This window comes from Sprattus sprattus (genome assembly GCF_963457725.1).
Source record: "Sprattus sprattus genome assembly, chromosome: 11".
In the NCBI taxonomy this organism is placed as follows: Eukaryota; Metazoa; Chordata; class Actinopteri; order Clupeiformes; family Clupeidae; genus Sprattus; species Sprattus sprattus.
The window spans coordinates 11,082,510-11,109,858 of record NC_137909.1 but is presented as its reverse complement, the minus strand read 5'-3'; the positions used below and the strand labels follow the sequence as shown (position 1 = coordinate 11,109,858).

At 46.6% G+C, this 27,349-nt stretch overlaps 1 protein-coding gene across 1 annotated transcript; it reads right to left on the bottom strand.

The window, feature by feature from the left end:
- Positions 1–964: 964 nt before the first annotated feature.
- Positions 965–27,023, bottom strand: kdm2bb (lysine (K)-specific demethylase 2Bb). Its single transcript, XM_080846901.1, has 21 exons — positions 26,731–27,023; positions 26,035–26,179; positions 25,720–25,798; positions 25,563–25,609; positions 22,815–22,993; positions 22,303–22,409; positions 19,943–20,036; positions 19,518–19,671; positions 19,198–19,313; positions 17,959–18,097; positions 16,947–17,362; positions 16,117–16,203; positions 7,318–7,548; positions 6,840–6,983; positions 6,601–6,687; positions 5,932–6,255; positions 4,951–5,801; positions 4,423–4,586; positions 3,296–3,457; positions 2,736–2,954; positions 965–2,040 (listed from the first exon to the last, which is right to left on the bottom strand). The coding sequence occupies exons 1-21, from the start codon at positions 26,761–26,763 to the stop codon at positions 1,832–1,834; spliced, it is 3,987 nt and encodes a 1,328-aa protein (XP_080703027.1). The 5' UTR covers positions 26,764–27,023; the 3' UTR covers positions 965–1,831.
- Between the last annotated feature and the right edge of the window lie 326 nt (positions 27,024–27,349).

The following is a 27,349-nucleotide window of genomic DNA, read 5'->3' as shown; positions in this document are numbered from 1 at the left end:
CACCAGTCATCACCTGCCCAATACCACACCAACAGTGAAGCATGCTGGTGGCAGCATCATGCTGCGGGGGTGTTTTTCAGCAGCTGGGACTGTGAAACAGGTCAGGATTGAGGGAAAGCTGAACGGAGCAAAGTGAGAGACGTCCTTAATGGAAATCTGGTCATTAGACTGGACAGAAGGCCTACCTTCTAATAGGACAACGTCCAGAAGTACACAGCAAAGACAAGGCAGGAGTGGCTGAGTGACAACTCTGTGGATGTCCTTGAGTAACCCAGCCAGAGCCCTGAATTGAACCCACTTGAATATCTCTGCAGAGACCTGAAAATAGCTGCCCATCGACTGTCCCTGTCCAACCTGATGGAGCTTGAGAGGATCTGCAGAATAATGGCAGAATATCCCCTAAGTACAGAGTAAAGGGTCTGAAGATTTCAGTTTTTCCTTTTTATACATTTGCATACATTTGTTTGGGGGGAAGGGGACCATTCTTTTTTTTGCATAAGGATGCAACATGGCAAAATGTGAAAAGTAATGGGAGGTGAATACTATACAATACGCATGTGAAGTTAACCTCTTGGCCATAAATGAATGACCAGTTAATGAAAAAAATGCAACGCTTCAGGCTGGTCTTATGTGACATAACTGTTTGTCTAATGGTTCTGCACCTAAGTCTCTGTGCCTGAACAAGAAACTCCAGAACCAACATGGATCAGTCCAGAGAGTTCCACTCAGTTCAAAACCACCTACAGACATACCCCCCGCCCTACTGTTTGTGCCTTCTGCACGTGACATCCATTAGACAGAAACTTCCAACACACTTAAGAAAAATAACTATTTATTTATGTCAAACAGTGCAAATTGTTTCTCTTCTGTTCAGATATAAACGCAGTCATAAGTACCCTCTCTCATCCCACTCCCATGTTGAAGGAGCCAACGCTGCATAAATTAAATAATATTATGGGCTTCCTATATAAGACAGTGTATCTGCAGTGATGCTCAAATCAACGCGGACAACTAGGACACTGATGGACTATAACCACTGGGGACAGAGTGCCGTTTACATTACATACCAATGAAATAACCTCTTGTACAAAAATAAACCTACATCAAATTTGAGGTTTGCATTGTTCAAATCAAAAATTCTCTCGAGAAGTAACAAACATAAAAATATGGACCCAAAGCGTCCGCGACCCATCCCGAGCAATGCATGACTGCTCAACAGTAGAACTTCACACAAACAACTGAGGACATGCAGTAAAAAAAACTTAAAAGAATATGTGCTTTTAAAAAAAGAAATATTTGGCATGAGCAGCAAAATGGCATGAGCAGGTGTGTGCGTGTGTGTGTATACATATACGCAGTGTGTGCGCAGGTGTATATGTACAGGTTTGCACACAAAGGGTGTGTGTACATCTATACAATAAGGATCGTCAATCATCTGTAATCCCACTGGCCAACCCTCTCTGTCCACTGTCCTCTGGGGTGTGTAAGCGTTAACAGTAGTGAAGTGAAGACGGAGCAATCATTTGTGTGTGTGTTTGTGTGTGTGTTTGTTTGTGTGTGTGTGTGAGAGAGAGATAGACACTCCAGTGTGTCACTCCCCCTGCAGTGTTTATAGAGTGTGTAAGGCCTCAGTGGTGTGTGAGACCTGCAGTGTGAGTCCAGAGGCTCTGGGGACATAAGTGTTTCCTAGGTTACTTCGCTGGTCAGCATTCCCTAGCTGAGCTCACTGGGCAACATTGCCTGGGTGAGTTCACTGCTCAGTGTTTCCAAGATAAGTTCGGGGTGAGCTCGCTGGTCAGCGTTGCCTAGGTGATCTTGATGTCAGTGCTGCCTAGGTGACGTCGCTGACCAGCCTTGCCTCGGTGAGCTTGCGCAGTAGTTTCTCCTCCTGAAGGCTAAACTGCACGCTCACAGACATCTCTGCGATGAACTGCTCACAGCCCTCCTTGGTCACCTGCTTGCAGTAGCGCAGGTCTATGTGGCAGATGCTCCCGCAACGCTTGAAGTAGGCCAGGGATTGGTCTGTGACCTGGTTACACACTGGGGAGGAGAGGAAGAGAGCAGGCGTCACGTGTTTGAAAGGGTGTCAACAGGCTAGAAGCTGCTTGGTTTAGCGTCCAATGTGTTCAGAATGTGTTCTGTCCAGTTAAGCAAAGGCTGCATAGACTTTTATAGGCTTCAGTGTCAGTTCGAAAGTTCAAGCAGCCTTTGCTTACGTGGATAGAACACATTCTGTCACCTGCTGATTCACGGAAAATATATCAGATCAAAGACCTTTTTGTGCACATCCTATGGACATAATTCCTTTTCCATTTTAGCAATTTAGCCTTTGCTTCCGTAGATGGGCTTCCTTCTGTAACTTGCTGACATATGAGATGTATCAGACCAAAGACCTTTCGTACACATCACACTTTCTGTAATACAGCAGAACTGTTATGTTTCCTGCCACAAAAGTAAAAAAAAAAAAAGATGGCTACGCATATCTTTTATGTGGACAGAATAATTTGTGTGTATGAAACACGTTTATTTTGTTCACAAAGTGAATGTCCCTTCTGCCTTCTGTCCACAAAATGAAAAGCACAACAGTCAATTCAGTGCCATTTGGTTTTATGTGCTTGGATAAATGCGCTCTCTTCAATATTTTGAATTGATAGGCTAATCTTAGTAAGGGTATCTGGGGTGTTTTACCCGCTAGCTTGATGTTGGTGAGTTAGTCTCAGGTGTTATGACCCTACCTGACAGATTGATCTCGGTGAGCGAGTCCCGTGTGCTGGTGCCCACGGCGGTCAGCATGTTGATGGACTGGTCATTGATGTGGTTGCAGTAGCTGAGGTCGAGGCGAGAGAGCAGCGGCAAGTGGAGTGTGAGCAGGCGCAGGGATGTGTCCGTGATGTCCAGACCAGCCAGACGCAGGTCCACAACGTTACGCAACTTACTGCGGCTCTCCAGCTGACCTGGGGGAGAGAGAGAGAGAGAGAGAGAGAGAGAGAGAGAGAGAGAGAGAGAGAAATAGGGAGAGATTAAGTAACCTGCAACACAAGGTTTTTTCATGGACATTCTCCCAGAGAAGGTAAATATGTCAGTTGCTCATGGTTGTGTGCTGTAACTAATCCTCTTTTGATATGCAGGGTAGATGTATTGTACCTGGTCTATCATTTTTAGTGAGGGGGGGGGGTTAGGTAAACCGTTCCTGGTCTGTGGTAAGTGTATGTTTGAGGGAGGCTGGTGAAGGGTGGGGGTGGGGGGTGAATTCTACCTGGTCTGTTGGGGTGGGCGTAGAGCAGGAGTACTCTACCTGGTCTGGTGTCGGTGGGGGGAGACAGCAGGTCCTCCATCTGGGCATCCTTGAGGCCCTCGACCCATTGCAGGTGGAGGGAGTGCAGAAGAGGACAGCTGGCCGTGCAAAGGGCAGATACAGCAGCCCACGAACAGCCCGCTAACTGCAGCGCACGCAGGCCTACAGGAGAGACACATACACACTGTCCATAACCCACTCACACACTTTTAATAACACACACACACACTCTAACACACAAATACACACACACACACACACACTAACACGCTAAGAGGGCAGATAGAGCAGCCCAGGAGCAGCCTGCCAGCTGCGACTCACGAAGGCCTACAAGAGCGACACAGACTATCCACAACAAAATCACACACACACACACACACACACACACACTATCAATAACACAACGTGTCCTGCAGGGGGCGGCAAATTACGATCAGAGAAAAGAGACCAGAAATCCCACCGTACACGCTCAGGATGGTAACAGCACACTCCCAGGGATATTTTTAAGCCTTCATAAAAACAAACCATTTTCTACTCCAAGGACAAATCTCTTTTTGCCATTTTCTCAGTGAACACAAGGGAAGGAATGGTACTGGAAAAAATGCTCTGTTTTGTTGCCATGCAACAGTGTGCAACAGGTTTAAAACATAAGAGACAATAAATAACCAGTAGCTAATAGTGTGTCTGAAGGATGAGCTTAGTTTGAACAGCACTTGTATCCACCTCTGCGGTATGCAAAGTGCTCCGCTGCTCTGGGACCCTGCAGGTATGACAGTAGAGTGAAGGGGTCAGCTCCACTACAGCCTAGGGCTCCAGTGCCCAGGACCAGTAAGTAGCTTTAACGCACTGAAGGCCTCAGTAGTACAAGTTCAGCTTAAACTACCTGCAGACTAGTTCCAAACCGCTACCCCAACCGCTGGACGTGTTTACCAGGCCATGAGGAGTCTGTGTGAGCCCAACCACACTGCACAGATGTGTGTGTGTGTGTGTGTGTGTGTGTGTGTCTGTGTGTGTCTGTGTGTGTCTGTGTGTGTCTGTGTGTGTCTGTGTGTGTCTGTGTGTGTCTGTGTGTGTCTGTGTGTGTCTGTGTGTGTCTGTGTGTGTCTGTGTGTGTCTGTGTGTCCTACCAGGCAGCCTGTTGATGAGCCAGCTGAGCTGCTTCTTAGAGATGTTGGTCCAGCTGAGGTTCAGAGAGACGGGCTGCCTGCGGATAATCCCGCTCAGCATCAGAGGGGTGATGGACTTGCACCGGTTCAGATCGATCCGTGTCCACAGGCGCTTATCACAACCCCTGCACAGATCAGAACACACACACACACACGCACACGTACACGTACACGCAAGCACACGCACACACACACACACACACAAGGGACACACACTTTAGATCGACCTGCGTACACAGACACTTATCACAACACTTGCAGAACACACACATAAGAACACACAGATGATGCAAAAAGGTTTCCAAATCATTATTTCATTCATATAGCAAGTATACACAGCAGATCAGTAATGAAATCAATCAGAGTCTCCACCATCTGCTGGGTAAAACTCCACTATGTTTGCTAAATGTCGTAAAGTTACTCTGCTCTTCGCAATTAGTTTCGTTACATCTTTTTAATTCATCCAATGTTGTGCAGGCAGATTCCTACCATCGGTTCCAGGTCTTGCAGACACGCATACACACACACAGGTCTTGATGTGTGAGTTGTGTGAACACGGCCATCCACACCTCCCGGCGCATCACGTGCTGGCGGCCGTTGGCCAGCAGCAGAGAGTCGGGCGGGGGGCTGATTGGAGGGGGTCGGATGACGTGGCGCTCCTGGGGCGAGGTGGAGGGGGGAGAGTGGGAGATGTGGGGTCGTGGGGCCGAGGGGGGGCTTCGTCTCCAGCCCAGTGGTGACAGGGGCGGCCTCCGGGGGGCGCCACCATCGCGCTCGTGCTCCGTGCCTAGCCAGTCTGCCAGGTCGCTCCCGCTGCGCCGGTGGCCGTTACTCAGGTGCTTTTTCTCTCCATTCACCTTCCCCCTCCCCACACGCTCATCTTCCTCGTCTGCCTCCTCTTCCTCACTCTCCAGGGGCTCTGATTTGATTGGCCGGCGGCCGTTCTGGCCGTTCAAAGGCTCCTCTTTCAGGGGCTCTTCCTGCTTCAGCTCCCGCTTAGCTGTCTTCTGCTGCCGAGGCCTCGGATTGGACCGCGGCTTGCTCTTGTCTGCTGATTCGCTGCTGCTAGGCCCTGCCTGCGGAGAGCTGAGCTGTGATTGGACAGTCTCCTGCTTAGCTCTGGGATGAAGGCTTGGAGGGACCTTCCTCCTCTCTGAGCTCTTCTCATCTTCCTCCTCCTCCTCCCTCTCATCATCTCCATCCTCCTCTTCCTCTGATCTACCTCGCTGGCCGTCACGTTCCTTGGACCGCCCATACTCCCCCTCCCCTTCCTCCTTCTCTACTTTGATGGAGGATAAGAGCTTGCAGGACGGCGGGTTCTCTGATTTTATGGCCTTTTTCTACAACAAAACAACACAAAGAGAAACGGTCAAAACCGCTACTTAGCCTTCTATCCTCCTTAGCCTACTCAACCTTTAGTAAAATATCTTCAAACACACCATTTAAATCTCGGTGCATTCATCACTGTACCTTTTTCCTGGCGCTAGGCTCTGCGTCCGTGTCGAAGAGTTTCCTCTTCTTTCTCAGCGGGTTCTCCTCGAGTTTGGGCCGGGGGTGGGGCTCAGGCTGCGGGGGCGTGGCACGCTTCCTTTCAGGCTCCTCCCCTCTCGCTCTGGAGGTGTCCTCTCTGTCCACCTTCCTCCTGTCCACCGAGGGCACGGTGGGTGAAGCGGTTTCCATGGCGAAGGTGGGGCTGGGCTCCTCCTTGATGTCTCGGCCCGTCTCCTTGCGTGGCTCCTTCAGGAGAGACCCCGGCAGGTTGGAGGCATACTTGAAGCCCGGCCCTCTTTTTTGCTTGATGGCCAAAAGGTGGGAAAAATAATAGACAACTTTATACCTCATGACTTTTAACCACGGGCCCATTCTGAAAAATACAGGAACTTAATGGAATCATGTTTATCCTAATAAGACACATGCTTGATCAATCAAGGAAGTCTTACATCCTCAACACTGTGAACTTTGTAGTAGTACAACACACATTACTCTGCAGCTGGTGGTTAACTGACTGGATTAGTTTGGATTGAAATCTGGTGTTGTTTGCAGTCAGTTTGATTCCTGAAAACTGAGTCAGATGATTCCAATCAATCAACCAATCAGGAACTCCAAATCAATGCCCAAACGCCTCTGTCAGATGCTTACTTTCCCTGACTTGCCGGCATGGTTACATTTAGGACACTCCCAGCAGTTGGGCAGCTCATCGTTGACAACGCCACTCGCATCCTTCACCTGGAACAGACAGACGGGCATTAGGGTTAACACCACTTACTCCCCCTCCAAATGTATCAGCTACGGGATGGAGAGAGGCAACAGGACAGGCAAAACCAGAGGGAGATTAGAAAGTGGTCAGTAAAGGTCAGACACAGAGCTGAGGCGCTAACCTTGAGACAGAGCGGGTGTACGATCTCGTTGCAGATGGAGCACTCCATGAGTGTGAGGTTGAACTTCTCCTCTACCTGCTCCGCCGAGTCCTCCTTCCCCGCCTCCCCACACACACCACACACCGCAGTGTGAGGGAGAACCGGCTGCAGAGAACAAACAAACACACACACACACAGAAAACACTGTATAAGATTTGACTTGCTCGATAGACACAAAACTCCTAATTATTTCTGCGGTTATTTCTCAGTCTGTTAAACTGTCAGCCATTCCAACACATGTTTATATCCGCCCCCCACCCACCCAAACACACGCACACAGTCAGACAGATGCATACACACGCACACACATACACAGTCATACAGATGCATACACACACACACACACACACACAGTCAGACAGGTGCATACACACACCACACACACAGTCAGACAGGTGCATTCGTGCGCACACACACATACACACAAACACACACATACCGCGATGCACTGTCTCATGATGCAGGACTGCTTCATGCGTCCCGGCCCCCCAAACTTCTTCATGTCCTTGCAGAAGTGACATTCTCCACATTCTGTCCTGGTACACGCCTCACACTTCCTGCATCGGGTCCGTCGCCGCCGTGACCCAGACGAGCCACGCCCTCCTGACAGCTTGACCACGCCCACACCCGAGGGAGAGGCCGTCTTGGGTTTGGAGCGGTTGGCTGGGCGCTGCACAGAGAGAGAGAGAGAAAGAGAGAAAGAATTACTCCATGAAAAGAGGAAACACTCTCATGATATACCAGCAATTTAACTTCTATTTTTAAAAGCTTGCATTCATATTGACCTCACTGAAGTGCCTGGCTATATGTGGGCATGACCTGATGGCCAGGCTGCTCATCAACCCAAAGTAAGAGGGTGAATGAGGGCAACACTGAAAATTCGTTTCAAAAGCAGACGCTTTCATCCAAAAGACTTGCAGTACAGAAACACAAGGTGTGGCTATTACAAAATGCCATAATTCAATGATTAATGAAGAAAACCTTTATTTCAATTCCTTTCCCCTTCAATATATTCCCCATCTGCAACTACACCCCACTACATTGTGGTCTTCTATGATGCCTGTACCGTAGGTCTTCTTCTGCTAGTTGTCTCAGGAGCTTGATCGTTTTCTTTTTCACTTCTGGAATGGATTCAAAACAGATTCCTTTGATAGCAGACTTGATTTTAGGGAAAATAAACTTGAACACAGTCCCTATTGCCTTGATCTAGCACCAAGTGGGTTTGTTATTTTCCCTAAAATCAAGTCTGCACTCAAGGGAATCAGAAAACGACAGACAGCTCCTGAGACAGAATAATTGCCACATCTTGTACATTTCCTTCAGTAGCCTGTGTGCGCTCCCTGGGAATAGAATCCGCAATGTTAGTGATGCATCTTGCTTTCTTAGTTGAGACACAGGACCACAACATCAACTGTGCTCCCATCTCAGTCACATCTCGGTAAGTTGTCTACACTTTATTTGGATGGTCCCTCGGCCCTCTGGACTGTCTACAGTCAGATGCTCAGATTATCTATCTGTTGAAACTCTGTTAATACAATGTATGGTTATGGTTAAGGTTAGGGGTTGGGTTTGGTGATGTTCAGTGAACAATTACAAAAGCCTGAACTTGAATTCTGACAAACCATCAGTAAAGTGCCGAGTCAATAGCAGAGCAGTCAGCTCACTCAGATGGACACATGGTCCACCTAGTCAGCCAAGCAAAATAAACACACAGCCCGGTCAGATGGTTGGCAACGCCTTACTGGAGTGGTGTGTATAGGGGGGACTGGGGGGGCTCTGCCTCTCTGAAGTGAGAGGACCCACAGGGCTAAGGATCCTTATATTTCTCTTTCCTCCAATGTTACAAAGTTGTTTCCTGAAACACATGCCATATTCCATTGGTGACACACACCTAAAGACTTACTGTTTCTCACACACACAGGGCACTGTAAAAGGGAGAGGGGCAGAGGGGGGCGGCTGGGTTATGGCTCTGACGCAGTGAGGGGTGTGTTTGTGTGTTTGTGTGTGTGGTATGGGGATGGCAGGAGTGAGACTGGGCCTTCTGATCAGGAACAATTTCCAAGATTGGCTCTGTTTCCTTCGGACAGGCAGTTTATTTCCCCCCGCTGTTATCCTTGGCCTCCAGTCAAAACAGAAACAATGTCTATAAGTGCAAGCCCATAAATCAACAGTGCCTGCTCTACACACATACAAACTCTGTCTGTCACACACACACACACACACACACACACACACACACACACACACAAAAATGAATATCCCGACTATAATTTTGGACAGGCACAGGCACTTGCTGTGATGTCTGCATCAAATAAACAGCTGATGGAAACCAGTGATTTCCCATATAAGATGCCAAAAACCACGAATCTCCCCCCCGCACACACACACACACACACACACACACACACACACACACACACACACACACACACAGCTACACCTCGCACATCAATAGAAGCTCTTTGGGACAGAATAATACCATTCACATATTCACACTTGTATCGCTCTTGTGGGAAAGAGAAAGAAAGAAAAAAAAAACAAAGAAAGAGAAACAGGAACAGTGACTGAGAGAGCGCATGTATGCTCTCTGTGTGTGTGTGTGTGTGTGTGTGTGTGTGTGTAAGTAAGTAAGTAAGTTAACTTTATTTATACCCGAGGGTAGATTTTGTTGCAGGTAAAAGAGTGGGCTGCTTACACACACAGACAACATTAATGACATTAACAGAAAACGGACAGTGACATAACAGTGACGACTAGTGCTCCAGACATAGGGACATGGATAATAAATATACAAATAGTTATTAGTGTCGAAATACAGTGGATAAAATACAGAGTAAAAGCCATCGTAGATACGTGTGTGTGTGTGTGTGTGTGTGTGTGTGTGTGTGTGTGAGTGAGTGAGTGAGTGAGTGAGTGAGTGAGTGAGTGAGTGAGTGAGTGAGTGAGTGAGTGAGTGAGTGAGTGAGTGAGTGAGTGAGTGAGTGAGTGAGTGAGTGAGTGAGTGAGTGAGAAAGAGAGTGAAAGAGAGGGAGAGAGAGAGAGGAGAGAGGATGCATCCTGACACTGCAAGCATTCCTGTGCTAATCTAATATCAGAAAGCAGAGGCGTTTATTGGATGGAAACGACTTGAGTTAGCGCTCTGGCAGAGACGAACAAAGAGAGCTCTCACTCCAGGGCGCTTGAGAGAGCGAGAGAGGGCCCCTCAGTATGACCCTGTGAAGTGGTGCTTCCTACTTACACAGACACACACACACACACACACACACACACACACACACACACACACAATCAATAGAGACAAAAACACACAGAAACTAACACACACCTCATAGAGACAAACACACACCCATATCTCACAGGAAGCTAGCAGAGGGAGGGTAGCCCCTGGTCAGGGAAATACCCATTCCCATGACGGTGCTACTGGCAAGGCCAGAGAGAGTTTCAGTGCTGATCTAACATTCCACCGCTGTGCAGTCGGTGATCACACAGGGGATGCGGAGCAAGCACCTGTGACTTGCAGTGACACAGTGTAGAGGTGGAATGACCTGGTGTAACCTACACACCAGCATCTGAGGACCTGGAGCTGAGATCAGGGTTTAACAGGTCGTGTGTGTGTGTGTGTGTGGGTGTGTGTGTCATTAATACAAGCCCCAGATAAAAAGACTGCATGTGTCAGTAACATACGTGTGTGTGTGTGTGTGTGTGTGAGAGAGAGAGAGTCATCAGTATAAGACTGTGAGAACACAAGGGCCTCTGCTGTAGAAGTGTGTGTTACATTAACCCTAGGATCTATATTAAAGATTATGTGTTACATTAACACTAGCTGAAAACCCATGTGTTTGTGTGTGTGTGTGTGTGTGTGTGTGCATGGACACATTATGATTAGGGCTGCAACTGTAACCTCATCAATGCCATACTGCGGTAGGAGGAGCACCACCATTACCGTCACAACAGCTTCTTTTCCCTTCATTTGAGAGTGCTGCCATCCTCATGCAAGACTTGTGGCCTGGTCTGTGGTGTTGTCTACACGTATACAGATATTTTTAAACACTTAATTTGTTCTATCAGATTTGAAAAGGATCACATCCACAGCACACACTTTTTTTCTCACTCCGATTTATAAAACACCCAGACCTGGGTGCTGAGCATTCACATAACAATAAGCAAGCGCATCACGTCACGACACCTATAACCTTCTGGTTGAGATACTATTAATTGCTTGGAAAACACTCACAAATAAATATGAATATGACATGCAACATGTTACTATAAATGGCAGTTCCATTTGTGATTACAACCAATCCTCATGACTACCCATCATACGTTCACAGACAAGCTAGGCATGCCATGCAGAAATAGTCCTTTTAATTATGGGTATTTTTAACTCCTTATTCCTCCATTCTTTAAATACCGTGGTAAGGATTTGTACATACTGCTGCAGCCCTAATTATGAAACTAAATCATAAACTAACAGTATTTAATTGAATCTCAACGCCAGGGGGATGCATGAGAACAGTACTGCACTGAACACATTAAGAGCACATCTCACACACAAGGACCTTCTACCCACTCCAGAGGACTGTACTGTGCTGCACTGGGCCATTCAGTATGCTAGCAGTTTAAACCCAGGCTGAGCCACCAGTCCCAGGGCTAGTCAGTATGCTACCAGTTTAAACCCAGGCTGAGCCATCAGTCCCAGGGCTAGTCCGCATGCTACCAGTTCAAACCCAGAGCCATCAGTCCAACCGTTGCCTTTAAAGAGAGGTGTAAGTCTGTGTAAGCGTGCAGTCGGGATCGTGTGTGTGTGTGTGTGTGTGTGTGTGTGTGTGTGTGTGTGTGTGTGTGTGCATGCTCAGTAAATGTGGCACAGATTGGCAGCTGATGGCCCACAGGAGACAGACAGGATTAGACAGGAGATGAGGGCCACCCCTAAGCTACCACAGACTGGGAGGGGTCACTCCGATTATGCCTCATCACCGGGGGGATGGGCTGAAGGGGGATTTCCTGCGTTGTATTATCACAATGCATAATATATAACAACATATAATATATATATTATATATATTTGCAAGTGCATACATTACACACACATCAGAACAAACAAACAAGTACATATTATCTTGTTTTGACATGCTCTCTAAAATGCCATCCATTTGATTGGCTTGTTGATCTCAGATTCCCTTCTTTTCTCCTTGTTAGCTCCCAATTGACCTTTATAACTGAGTAATATTTCATAGTCTCCTCACACACACACACACACACACACACACACACACACACACACACATACAGTATATGAACATAAGGCCCTGTGAGGTTAGAGGGGTGAGATGAGATTTCCAGATGTGTGTCTCTTATCCAGAATGGGACTTCAGTAGGCCATGTAAGGCACCTAAGCTACAAGAGAAACTCGACTTGCATCTGCAAACTTCACTGCAAGAAATGCACAAACACACAGACACACACAGACACACACAGACACACACAGACACACACACACACCAGGCCAGGTGTAAGAGAACGTGTGTCATTAGAAATCTATGTTTTTACTGAACAGAGAAGCATTTTTGCTGAGACATCAGAAAAAGAGAGAATGCCTGGCTGACTTGTCTCGTTTATCAGGCCTGAGAGTGGACCTGGCTGCTGGCCCTGTGGTGGCGCAGGCCCACATTCTTCCAGGCTGAGGGAGGAGGGCTAAGCCGTCCATTTAAGTCTGAGGGTTCAAGAGGTGAGCATGTTTCTCAAACTCAAATACCCCATCTGAACACAGTGGAGGCTGACAGGGCATGTTTCCCTCAAGGAGGAGAGAAAGAGAGAGAGAGGGAGAGAGAGAGAGGGAGTGGGAAGGGACAGAGACAGAGACAGAGAAAAAAGAGAACAAGTAGGAAGGGATAGAGGGAGTAAGAGTGAGAAAAGATAGAGAAAGAAAGAGAGCGATAGAAAGAAAAAAAGAGAGATAGACAGAATGAAAGTGAGAGCAGGAAGAGATTGAGATAGAGAGACTGAGAGCAGGGGAAAGAGAGAGGGAGTGAGGGAATGGGAATAGATAGAGAGAATGAGAGCAGGGGAGAGAGAGAGGGAGTAAGGGAATGGGAATAGATAGAGAGAATGAGAGCAGGGGAGAGAGAAAGGGAGGTCTGGTCTGTTCACTGCCCTACAAAGGGCCTCTTGTAGGAAGGAGACAGGAAGGGTTAAAAATACTCCCCAGATGGAGGAAGTTCAGGAGGTTTTGTTTAAGAGGCTCACCGCCTCTCCTGGAAAACACCTCAGTACTACAATTACTACTAGAACTTCAAACTACTACTATTTTATTAACCTAAGTCTATAGCACAGTGTCATGATGAAGGTATAGAGTCCTGCATACATAAGGAATGATCCCTGAAGGCTAAAGATTATAACTGACTTGGGCCCAGATGTGTATATAGTAGTATACACATAATAGTGACCTTATGAGGACACTGTTTACTCACTAAGATATTCTACATCCAATAGGGTACACCAGATCTGCTTCAAATAAGCAGTGGGCTATCTAGCCCTGACACCAGTGAAAAACCCTTTAACTCCCAAAACGAGGTGAACAAGAATGTGGTCGCACTCACGTGGGTGGTCATGCTATTCTGTTTAACCCTCTCTCTGTCTTACACACACAATCCCTCTCTCTCTCACAGACACACACTCACACACACACTCTCAAACAGCAGTACCCTTAAACTCCCCAAGCCGAGGTGAGCAAGAATGTGGTCACACTTGTGTTGGTACTCATGGTACTCCCTCCCACGCACGCACGCACGCACACGCTCACACACACACACACACACACACACACACACAGAAACAACCTGCATTCCCAACTCCACATTGTTCAAACACAACCTCATTCAAATCATGGTTTAATGATTAATAAGTTAAGCTCTGTGGTGTACCAACAGCTTTCATCTGTCTTCACCCTCCTCAGCTTCTCAAACTCTCAACACCATTGTGTAATAAAAGCATGATTACAACACCACTGAGACCACATGTGTGTCATTCCAGACAGTCAGGCAGGGTCATATGTCAGGGCTAGCAGCTTGCTGCTGCTCTACAACAGGGCTAGCAGCTTTCTCATATTATATGTTTTTAACAGGACTAACAACTTTCTACCTCTTTTTTTATTACAGTGTTAGCAGATTTCTCTCTTTTTACCAAGGCCAGTTTTGTTGCTCCGTCCAACAGGGCTAACAGTCATCTCTTACTCTCTTGGACTTATAGCAGGCATAGGATAACAGGGATAGCAACTTTCTGTTTCAGTCTGTCTCTCTCTTATATTTAATAGGGCTAGCTGCTCTCTCTCTCTCTCTCTCTCTCTCTCTCTCTCTCTCTATACATGTTCTGGAACAACTGATAGCTGCCCTGAGGCCAGACGCTGTGAGAGCTTCTGAGTGCCGTTTGACTGGAAGAAGCCACTCACCCGCTCACCCACTCATCCACACACCCACACTCATTTGAACTGTAAGAACTGCACTCAACCTACCTCTCAATGCTATCTACCCCAACAGAGCCATGAAGAAGAACAAGACAGACACACAACAGCACATCAACACAAGTTCTCTCTCACACCCATATCCTTCCCTGTTCTGTCCTGTGCCTGCATTGAGTTTGTAAGTCCTCCGTGAGGTCAGTCAGTCAGATTTGACTGTTGTTTGTTTGTAGGTCCTGCTGTGTGGCTGCCTGCTGGCCGCATTTGGGCCGGTTTCGATGTTGCTCACCTGCTGCTCAGCATCAGACTCGTAATCCTCATCATCAGCACTCAGCGTCATGGCCATGACTCTCCCTCTCCTTCTCGCTCTCTCCCTCTCTTTCTCTCTCTCTCTCCCGTGCGCTTAGAGTCCACGCTGCTCACAGAAAACTGACATGGCTGAAGCCGAGACTCAGATGGACCTCCTTTTCCCTCCTTTCCTTCTCCCCCTCCTCTCCTTCCCTTGCTAGCCCCACCTTCCACTCTCATTCTGCTGTACTCACAAGCAGAGGCCCCTCATACAAGCAACCAGGAGGCAGGAACAAGAAACAGGGCAACCAATAGGGACACTGTATGCAAATCAGCATCATAAATATGTAGAAGGCACAGCGTTTCTGTCCAGTGACGGAGTCTGTGCATATTGATGAGACAGTGTGAGCTGGTCAGTGTGTTGGTGTGTGTGTGTGTGTGTGGGGGGCAGATGGCTCAGGATTAGAAAAGACACAATAAGGCTTCAGATTGAGCAGCTGGCTTTTAAATGGGCCAGACACCCTCCCAACCCCACAGGGGGGTCAGTGTGCAGACAATTGTCTCACAACAGCAATAAAGCACCAGAAACATGATTGACTGGCTATTCATGTATATGTTTGTTTGTCATTTTGTTATTTTATGGTTGTTGTTGTTAATCATTAGGAGGAGTCTTGTTTCTGGTTTTAGCTCTCCGTTCCAGTGAAATGGCAAGAGTCTTCCAAGAAACTGCCTGCCAGGGTACACAGGAAATGACATCATGCCCTGCTGCCCACGAGCCACCCGACACTCCCACTGTTCTAACTGTCACTTCCCACCATGAGCTCATCCCTTTCAACAAAGCACACACTGTACCCTGTCCACACATCTCATTCATACACAAACACAAACACACACACACACACACACACACACACACAACAAACACCTCACTCATATACCTCACATACACACACACACCGTCCCTGCCAACACAAACACACCCACTGATCACACAACGGACACACTCTCAGTACAAATGATACAGTCCACATAATTCACAGCCTACTCATTTAACCAATACATCAGCACTTGCTTGCTCTCACACCTGTGGACCATGTCAGAAGAAAGGCAGTGAGAGGTCAGGCCCCAAAACACTTTGAGATCCGAAGCATATAGATGACACTGCAATATGGGTGTGCTGCTATATACAATTCTCACAGCTAACAGCAAATGGACAGGGGAACGGATGTCCAACACTGATAACTCACCTTAACGGATGTCCAACACTAAGTTCTCACCTTAACTGATGTCCAACCATAAAGTCTCACCCAAATTCAATTCAGCTTTATTCTTTTATATTCTAAAAACAATTGACAACGCCTAAAGGCACTTTACACAGCCCAAGGCCTGAACTCCCAAGAGCAAGCACTTTTAACAGAAAATCTCCCTTTTAACAGAAAAAAGCCTTCGCTGATGTCCAACACTGACCTTAACTCTTGTCCAATAAGGCCTTACCTTAACTGTAGTCTTTGGCCAGCTCACAACTGGAACACCAGAGATGGCCATCTTGGGGTCATCTGTTGCATGCTCCTTCAACACAACCTGAGGACGAAATCTGGAGTGAGAAAACACTCACCTGACATGGCTAAGTGGATATGCAAGTGTGTGACAAGTTATGCCCGTGTATGTGCACATATGGGAGAGAAATTGTGTGTGTGTGTGTGTGTGTGTGTGTGTCTGTTTATGAGTGAGATTGGTAAGAAAAACATCATGCTGTCCTATCCTAGACACAAACACACTCTCTAACAAAGACTATTTTATTAGCAAGCGCATGAGATGCGTGATGCATCTCTAGTGCCCCCTCTTTCCTTAACACAGTTCCACATCAACAATGGAAGGACATATTTTCCATGCCAAATATAACCTACTGTACATCAAAGAGGCCATTGTAGGCATATGTAACAGGAAACATTTTTAGGGGAAATGGGACAACTGAGTCATCCATCTCTCCTATACTAATCACGTCATCTGAACAAATCTTCAGATTTCAGAACATGTGTGTATATGTGAATGTGAGCATGTGTGTGTGTGTGTGTGTGTGTGGGGGGGGGTGTATACATAGGTTGTTGTGCTCTTCAACAGCAATGCAATCATAAGAGTTTCAGTGTCACAAAAAGTACAGTTATCAGGTGGTATCCCTCCAGCTCAACAGGTAAACGGGATGCTAACCACACCACAGCCATGGGCTACACTCCAAGGGGACCTCACAGACCCATACACCATAACTGTTTATGTTGTCATTAGTCTGCCCTCTGATTTTAGAAGTCATTGGTCTGCCCTCTGACCTTAATGTGCTCGAGCAGGGTGTGCGGATCCTTGATGCAGTCCGGGACGCAACGCTTGTTGTCGGGCAGTGCCTCAAGCTTCTCCACTAGCGCACGCAGGCCCTGCAGCTCAAACTCCGTCAGGTGGGTCCACCGGGAGCCGACCTCTGACCTCGGAGATCCACAGGGGGTTCTGGGGATCTCTGACGGGTGGGTGGAACCATCATCGGAGTCATTGGCAGGGGCTTGCTTCTGGGGGGGTGTGGTGGCATTGCTGAGGGGCATTGCAGAGGTGGGCATCTGGGCATCCTGAGGGGAGCAGGGGTTGTCACTGGCTAGACAGGCGCTCCTGCCCTGGGTATCACACGAGTCTTCATCCACGACGTCCAGCCTGGGGTCAGTGGCAGGGCTCTCTGTGCTCTGCTTGGACTCTGTCTCTGAGAGAGAGAGAGGCAGAGATAGAGAGTGGCAGAGATGGAAAGAGGGGGGAGAGAGAGAGAGATCTCACTTCAAAGAAATAAAGAACACAAGCCTCAGAGCCACTCAGCCACTGTTCTGCATCGGGGTGGGGTGGGGTGGGGTTGGGGCAGCATCTCTGCACATCCCCCCCCTGTAAGGAAGCCAAGCAGGGGCAGTGAATCTGAAGACAATGAGAGGAAGAGGAAACCCTTCCAGCTAAATCTTTCTACCCATTAGCATAGCTGCTAGCGTATTCTAGAGATAGTGTGGCTGCTAGTCTACTAGCCAGGTGAAGAGGGAAACCTTTACTACCTGCTCCAAAGTCCAAATACCAAATGGACAGTATTTCCAGGGCAGTATTTTCAGCAATTCCAAATCCGCCTTGTTTAGCGTTGGGGATTGCCCCCTGATTCCCCAGTCATTTTCCTATCAGTGATTTGTCTCCTCCCTTATAACGTCTCCGCCTGTACCCAACTCACATATTAGCATAGCTGCTAGTGTAGTCTCTGGGCCGAAAGTCTCTTAAGGGTTACCCAGCTGTAGAGGGAAACCTCTCCTTTCTGCGCAATCTCACCTGTTAGCGTAGACGCTACTGAAGTGTCTAGGCGGAAGTGCGGGCTGAGGTGAGTGCGTCGAGTGAGGCAGTGGACGTAGCGCTCTAGAACATACCAGCACATCTCATAGAAGAATGGATAGCGGAACTTGGAGCGGACCTGGGGCCAGTGGAAAGAAGAGAATAAATCAGGTCAAATTTAAATAGCAAATCTTTTCTTTGGGGCAAAAACAGAATGTGACAGAGAGCATACACAGCAGTATTAAAGGGCTATTTCTGGGGCTGGCCTCTCCTTTTTCCCCATGGTCAACTGGGTCTGCATCCCATCATTCAACACAGCTGGCAGTATTTTTAAATCCCAAATGACAAAATGATTAAGATGTTTTCCCAGGGTTGAGTCTCTCTCTCTCTCTCTCTCTCTCTCTCTTTCTCTCTCTCTCGCTCTCAAACATACACACACACTCAAAGTCGTGGCATAGATTTTCATCTCTCTCTCTCCCCCCGTCTCTCTCTCTATCAAACACACACACACACACACACACACACACACACACACACACACACACACACACACACACAGGTCTTCAGTCCTTGTACTGCAGTCATTGCTCTCTCTTACAAGCCTTTGAGAAATGTTCCTAGTGTCTGATCGACCTCAGAGCTGAAGAATGCAGGCATTTGAGAGAGATAACCTCACTGACTCTAAGAGGACCCACTTTCTCTTTCATAGTTTCGTATTCACAGGGTGAACGATTCAAGGAGACAGCTACAGTCATAATTATAGCCACAGTCTTAAACACATGCAAAGACCAACATTTGGGTCATACAGGCAAACTGACTTATCTGGAAGCAGAGAACTGAAAAATACTCAAAAACCACTATTTATATTAAAATTATTTTAAAAGCTCTAGAATTATTTAAAAAGACTACTGATGGTGGTCACCACCATAGGCCTGTTCTCCTACCCTTATATCAGAGTCAGACCTGGGCTCATATATGTGACTAGTGATAGGGGGTATACAAGTCTGTCTCTAGACCTGGGCTCATATATGTGACTAGTGATAGGGGGTATACAAGTCTGTCTCTAGACCTGGGCTCATATATGTGACTAGTGATGGGGGGTATACGAGTCTGTCTCTAGACCTGGTCTCATGACTAGTGCATGACTAGTGATAGTGAGTCTGACCCTGGTCCTGTTGTCATGTGTGTGACAAATGACAGTGGGTATATATCTCATAGATCTAGAGTTGGTGGTCTTACCTTGGTCCTATTCTCAATCTCATGGATGCTGAGCTGCATAGGAATGTTAAAGCTGTGGAGAATGTTACCACCAAATACCAGTGTGTCCTCAGGGGTGTAGACAGCGTGGATCCAGCCTGGAAACACACAAAATCAAGGAATGCTTCAAGTTTATGTCACTAACAACCACTGTAGAACACGGATACAAATTAACTCAGGCAACTCCCCCTGGTGGGGGATCCAGGGTATGTAATTTGACCATCTTCTCAGTGTGGGTTGGGGAATTACCTGTGCATGCATGTGTGTGTGTGTGTGTGTGTGTGTGTGTGTGTGTCTGTCACCTGAGGGGATAAAAAAGGTGTAGCCCTGCTTTAGCTCCACCCTCTGGCAGCCGTCGGCTCGGTCACCTAGGAAGAAGTCACTCTGTTTGCCCGACAGCACCCAGTCCTCATACACGGCCAGGTTATGAGGGGTGGGGGGTACCAGCCAGAAGATCTGAAGAGGGAGGAGAGAGAGAGAGAGAGAGAGAGGTGGAACTCAGGGGAAATCAGATGTGACCAGAAGCTGCTTGACCAACACCTGATTCTGATTCAACACTGATCATTTTGGAAAGACTCATCACAGACACACCATCACAGCAGATTCATCACCAAGGAAACAAACACAGACTCATCACAGCACTCATCACAGCAGACACACACACGTTTTACAGTACATTCTGACCAGTACTGTGTAGCATCATGTCATGACATGTTGCAGGCCTCACCTTGCCTCCTTTGAAGACGTGGTACCACACTGACGTCCCTCCGAAGTCGATGTGAAAGTCTGTGAAACAGCCCTTCACACTCATCAAGCAGTACCTGCAACACAGGAGGCATCACAGCTCAGGCAAGGACCTCAGCAAACACAGAGTGCCTTCAACATCAGCAGTCAGCTCTGTTATTGGGCATCAGTTTAGAATTATTATCACAGGCTTATGATGGTGAAATGCTCATCATGTACTGTTTCTGTGGATAGTAACATCTGCTAAATGAATTATTCTTAAGTTTAACTGTAATTCTGACACTGTGAGGCACTTACCACTACGGGGCATTTTCTCAATACACCACAGAACTGGATGTCCAAATGTGATCAGATTATCATCATGGAAATCATTTGCAAAGATTTGCCCTGGTTTTCAAAGACATCTGATGAAATCACACTTGTAGACTAGACGTAAAGAAGGTCGTGTTTTGACTTGCAGAGCAAGCTTGGGACACTTTGAAAACCCACTGAACTCCGCCTGCTGCACCAGTGCCAGACCAGAGTGAGGAGGACAAAGAGAAGTCACTGAAACTGGACACCTCACGCTGGTTCAATAACGTCCGCAATCAGGAAAACAGCGATCAATAAATAAGTAATGGCTGCCATCACTTTGGCACTGGATATTTAAACATGACCCGCATGCTTTTAGGAGAAGATGCACAGAGAGGCATTTACAGAGCTCTTAAAAAGAGAGTCATGGGACTGATGAAGATGCCTAAATACCGCTGCCAACAGCACACACACACACACACACACACACACACACACACATCTCCCTTTTCAATAAGCACACTCGGGTGAGCAAACAGATCGACACACACACACATCCACAGACTCGTTGAAATTCACCTATGAAATTCAAACCATACAGATTAACTGAACATCACCCAGAATTATGATACATCACCTCTGATAAATAATGCAGGCTCACGGTGCTAATGCTAATACACCCGGCAAACCTCCACTGAGAGAACAACATCAATTGTTGCAGAAACTGCACTAGGCTGCTTGGACATGCAGCTGCTGCTGCTGAGTCCTCCAGTGACTTTCACCTGCACTGAGGACATGACAGCGAGTGCTGTAACGTAACAGATACCCCCGCCAGACAAGGACCACACAGATATGCATACCTCCAATTAGCGTGAGGTCAGACGTGTCTAAAACACCATTCTATCTGTAAAGATGACAAGCGTTCTTAGTTATCAAACTCAGTTAAGTTTCAGGTATGCTATGCTCATGGTTATGAACCCATTATTGATTACAACTAATGAGACATCCATGCGCAAGTGCACACACACAAACACACACGCACACACACAGACTTGAGAAGAGTCTCAGGAAGCCCAAGGTGTCAAGATTCCACTACCTGTAAGCCAGATAAGTCACCTCTCACTTCACTACTGTTCACATCAAATTTAGACTCGGAGGCCTAAATACACACCCTCTCCCTCCATACAAACATACACAACCATACCCACTAAAAACACACATCACAGACCTAACGGGCATCCATATTCACACCAGACATGACACGGTGATGTCCCTCTGTACCCACTCACCCAAAGCAGGAGGAAGCGTCCAGCCACTAGCCCCCCTCGTCCCAATCCTCGTCCTCCTAAGGAGCCAGGTGCACACAGGACTGGCACCATGCTATCGACCAGCGGAATGACCACAGAAAACTTCACTGACTACACATTGCTTACTCACTACCACCCTCTCTATGAGGAGCTGCAATCAGGGACGGGGAAGGGAGACTTGGAGAAACGGAAATCATTTTGATTGGCTGTTTGATTGGCTCTGACTGCCTGAGATGATTCTCTCGCTGTCATTTGGTTGACTGAGCTAAGTCCAAGAGTCTCATGCTGCAGTCTTTCATCGCCCGCTTTTCTTGGTGCCTGGCAACCTCCTGAAGCTGTCATTCGGGGGCTGTGTTTGTGTGTGTGTGTGTGTGTGTGTGTGTGTGTGTGTGTGAGTGTGTGTGAGTGTGTGTGAGTGTGTGTGTGTGTGTGTGTGTGTGTGTGTGTGTGATTGTGTGTGTGTGTGATATGTATATACCTGTATGCTAAATACACTCCATATTTTTCTGCTGGAAGTGCATGCATCATCCACAACATCAAGCAATATCAAAGGTCATGCACGCATGCAGCCTGGGAAGGCAAGGATCCTTTGCAAAGTTTAGCATTAGCAAAGCTGTGTGTTACATTCTCATTAACAATTTATCAGAAATCTCATATGGAGTATGTTTCAGATAGGTCTCGTCAAACATTTGACACCCTCCACTGCCACCCCCATACTTCCCAACGTGTACTGAGGAGCTCTTACTTCTGGACTTTGGGGTATTTCATCTCAGTGATGATGTTCGTAGACTCCATCTGCTGTTTCTTCAGGTGAGAAGGCCACATGCTATCCACCCAGTCCACGAGATCAACCTAAAGCACACACACACACACACACACACACACACACGTCACAGACATGGTGTGTGCGTGTCATAGATTTACTATACTACACTTTAATGTGAATTCTGTATTCCTTCTTAGAACTCAGACCCTGTGCTCTTCCCCCTTCACCCCAGCCCCATGTCTACCCATCTTTACTACTCTGGCTGCATCTCCCCATCACATCCCAACCCATTTCCACACCACTGACATCCTCTCTCTTCTTCTCTCCTCTCCTCTAGGGTAATAGCCATCCCCACCCCTTCACTCTTACAGAAAGTTACTCCTCTAATCTTACTCTCCCCACTTCTTCTCTTATCTCTTCCTAGCTCACTCCCCCTCCCATCCTCTCATCTCCCCTTCCTCATCTTTCCTCCCATCTCTCCTCCTCCTTACCACTGTGGGTCGTTTGATAAGGTTCTCCAGTTTGGTGTGGCTGAACTCCAGGCTAATGACGTTGAAGAGTTTGTCTCGCTCCTCCTCTGGCATCTCATAGTAGCGCACAAACTGAGCCATGCTCATCTCTGTCCCCTTCTGAGTGCTCACGTCCATCACATCCAGAGCACGCCGACTGCCTACGGGTGAACACACACACACACACACACACACACACACACACACACACACAATCACATTGAGACAGATACACAGCAGCTGCTCAGTACAGTACACACATAAGAAAACTTCTAATACACAACACCAGAGGGCAGCATGACAATATCCAAGCACCAGTCCAAGTAACGTCCTCACATCACCAATGCTTAGCCTACACTCAGCGCAAGCCTTGAAGAAGAGGGTCTCTGTTGGTCAGCAGAGGGCCTCACAAGCCAAGCAACCAAGTGTACTCTGATTTTTACTGTACAGTCTGAGAAACACTTCTAATCAAAAAATATGACTTGGAAGAATGTAATAGTGTATTGTAGTGTGACCATATTTCAGTTTGAGAAAAAGAGGACACTTTGTCAGGGGGGAGAGGGCGTGGTAGTGTATAGCATACAGATGACCCCACCCTCTCCCCCCGTGACGAGGTTTTGCCATCTTTTCCACATGCAGATGTCATGTGCTGTTGTAAACAAAGCAACTACTCACTAGTTGCATTGTTACAACAGCACATGACACCTGCATTATGTTAGCCTGGCCATTACCAGCCTGTGACTCCATTTCATTCCGTCTTTCAGTCTGGGCCAACCCAATGCATTTTGGTTTCCGAGATGGGCGGGTGCTTATCTTGAGGTTTAAAATCATTGGAGTTCCCTTAACCAATCAGCAACGTTTAGTAAGCATTCGGTAGATTAAACTCTTCCCAAAGCCAGTTGGGAGAAGAGCTACGACGTCCTTTCCAATCATAAAACTTACAAGAAAATACTCTTGTTCTCCTTTTCATTTTCTGATGTTCTCGAGAGTTGAGACAACTTTTCCGATAGCTTTTCGTGTCTTTTCCTCCAGGCGAGTTTTGCGTCACAGCTCTGAACTGTTCGCTGATTGGTCCTGCAAAATTTTGAGTTCTGGAGACGATTGTCAATGGGGTTGGGCCAGACTGAGTATGAGCTTGAAATCAATTCAGGCGGAAATACGTAGGCTGGTGTCACCAGGCTAGCATTATGTGGCACGGTGGCTCAAGTGCTTGCACTGCCGCCTCACAGCAAGAAGGTCATGGGGCGCTGTTGGCTCTGGGGGGCAGTGCTCAGGTGAGCTATGTATGTTTTTCTTTTTTAAATCTCTCATTGTGTGGAACTTTTTAGATATCTGAATTAGATGGAGCCCCAAATGGAGGCACAGACATCACTGATCATCATGATCCAGCACCAGGATACAAAGTATACGTTCTCATCCTACAACAGGCATCTCTGCCTAGATATCAGCCAATTAATTCCAGCTCCAGCTAACATGTAAAATAACCTGGGGTTTTCACTTGAGATAAAAACTTTTATCTGACACCATTACAAATATCTACATCTCATTTAAGAGACAGGGTGCACCATAACTGGCCATGGGTAGCTTTTAGTGCAGGGGAACATGAAACATGGGCTACAGAAACTAATCAGTCCCTGCAGGAAATGAGAGGCGACGTGTGACACACTTCCTGTGAAACTTTCCTGTTGTCTGTGTGTGGGAGGATAAATGAGCGCATTCTTCCTCAGACAATAACAAACAACAATAGATCATGCACGAAAGCCATGGTTCACACCATGATAAAAATTAAACGCTAACAGAAAAGGAATTTTGCGGCTCATAAATCTGAGTGATTGCATTCAGAAAGCCATTTTTCATCTTCTGAAATGAGGTGGGCAACAGATAAAATTCCCCACACCTACAGACGATTTATGGCATCACAGCTGCTTTCATGTATGTGTTACTAATGACAACCACACTGCCCCTCTGTTCTCATCACTGCCTCCTCTCAGTCCACCCACATCACATATGAGGCCATCATCAACTCCTCTCCTAATCTAATCACCTGGGTGAAAATGTTCACTATAAAAACATTTGATTACTGATGACAAACAATCTTCTGTGTGTGTGTGTGTGTGTGTGTGTGTGTGTGTGTGTGTGTGTGTGTGTGTGTGTGTGATACATTTGGGCTTGCATATCTCCGTCATGGTTGCAGGTCACACAACTGCATTCCACATGGTCTGGACCAACATGCCTTCTGTCAGTGCTGTGGTTTGCAGTAGACATCTTGACCCCATGACCTATACTCTGTTTACCAGCAGAGTCATACTGGTGCTCATCCACTCATAATATGTAGGCCGGTAGAAAACCCTTTACAGAGCATGTTAACTTCACTGTAGTATTACAGATCTTAGTGTGGTTCAATTGAAATCTGTCATAGCACTTACATGTGCCCTCATGGGCTCTGTAACAGATTATCAGAATCAGCTTTTATTACAGAGCATATCTATGTCAAAACAGGCCCATATCTGTTGAGAGTTTAGCTGCTGTCCAAGATGTTCTCACCCTTCCATTAATGGAACAAACATGGAAGTTAATTTAACTGCATCCCAGACCTCTTTAAAATCATTCAGACCCAGGTGTCTAAGCATTTATGCATCCTGTTAAGATTCACCAATGGATCCTAAAGAGATGTGTGGTTATTCAAGAAAGGAAAGCATGGTGGCGAACAACGAAGAAATGTGAACTTACCGACCAAAGCTTTAATTTCACTGACAGTAAAGTCTGGATCAGGCATTCTGTATAAAGAGGGGGTAAAGTAATTTGATAGAGACAATATTCAGATACAAGCAATGTTCCGTTATTGCATTAGACACAGTATGTGTGGCAAGTAGGCGTTCTTTCTTACCTGATGCCTAGTCCATCTTTGACTTCAAAAATTAAGGGTGTTCTGAGTGCTTCTCGTTGAACATATTCATAGGTAAAATCTACAAAACACCATGCAAATTGTTTTTAAAATTGAATAAGAGCTGACAAAGCAATTTAACTGAATGCTGTTTTTGTGAATTTGTAGGCTACTCTGAAGACCGTTACCCATTCCATTCAATTTGGAATCCAACAGGGATTTGGTCTACTGACATCACACTTGAAAACATGATTTTGCTCCTGACTAGGACCCAAAACCAAACTCTAGGATCCAAATCACAGAGCATGTACAGGCTACCTTTTCCATCCATGCGTTGTACAAAGTTGGAATTGTACGACTTGCTCTCAAGTTTTTCTTCCAAGTTGAAACCTCTGACATTCGCAATTTCCTCCACATCGGAGAAATCCTCATTCTCGTCATACATTCTCCGGCAGATGGAGCGCTGTGGACGGACAAAAGTGATGGCGAGGTTGTTTAAATTAAACAGTTTACCTCAGTTCTGCGACTTTTTGTGTTTGGGGGGCGCAGGGGGGCTGAATTCATTACCATACAATATTATCAGCTTGCACCAGCTGTCCAATTTTGCAGGTGCAGTTCTTTGATAAATGTGATTTCACATTCTAATTTTATCACAGCGAAATACTGTCATATCCTTAATTTGGCTACTGTCAAAAACGACGTCGATATTATACCAGTCATCAGCGTATTACAGTTAAAGATGAAGGTCATATCACAATATTGCAGCTAGGGCAGGTCAGATTAGACCAATACTGCCCGTAGCATTAAGCTGGTAAACATCATCGCGTGTAGCCTATCGTTGGCACTACAGTGCAAAGCATAACATTCTCTAACAAATAGCACGAGGAGTGAAGTCCTCGAACAACAAACAAATGGTGCACAGTATGTTATAAAAGGATCTGGTCCCAACAATACAGATTTACCCTACACAATGTGTTGTTCAAATGCTATCAATAAAAGGGCGAAGCTACACACCAGTTTGCGTCCTCTCTCTGCGCACGCTTCCATGTCTCGGCCCGTTGCGTTCAGACCTTCACTTGGTTAAAATGCCACATTTAAAGTTGCCAGCAGTTTGCTTTCCGAATCAAAACTAAGGGGAACCATTTTCGTGTACTGGCAGATGACGTCACGGCCCAGAATCAAAACATTGTTGTTTAACATAGTGCGTCATGTTTATTCACAAATTCAACCCCAAAAACACTCGCACTTCGCGCCATCAGCGGCATGAAATGTCACGCTGGGGTAATTTCCCCGAGTAAACGTTTTTTTAACCCGATATATTGTCTTGTTTTTCCCTCTCCTTGTGTCACGAGTCTGCAGCGTCCTGCACGCACGCGCTGATGCTTGTGTGATGGTTGATCACAGACGGGCTAACGCTTTACTCTTAAAGTGACGCTTATGACACATAATTTAAACGTTACATCGTACATGGTACACACAGCATACTGACATATCTAGGCAAATAAATGATGCAGCTGTTTTATTCCTTTTATGACACAAATGGTTCAGTCTTTTTTAGGTGGTAAAATGATTATGTCCATTAGGCTATAACATTTTATGAACAAGTTTGCTGTTGTAGATTGACTCGACACGT

Excerpts from the sequence above, each read along its gene's own strand:
- kdm2bb (XM_080846901.1), bottom strand. The coding sequence starts at position 26,763 with ATGGAAGCGTGCGCAGAGAGAGGACGCAAACTG. Across the intron at positions 19,672-19,942 it reads ACGTCTTCAAAGGAGGCAAG|ATCTTCTGGCTGGTACCCCC; the intron begins GTGAGGCCTGCA and ends CTCCCTCTTCAG. Across the intron at positions 5,802-5,931 it reads AGCCTAGCGCCAGGAAAAAG|AAAAAGGCCATAAAATCAGA; the intron begins GTACAGTGATGA and ends GTTTTGTTGTAG.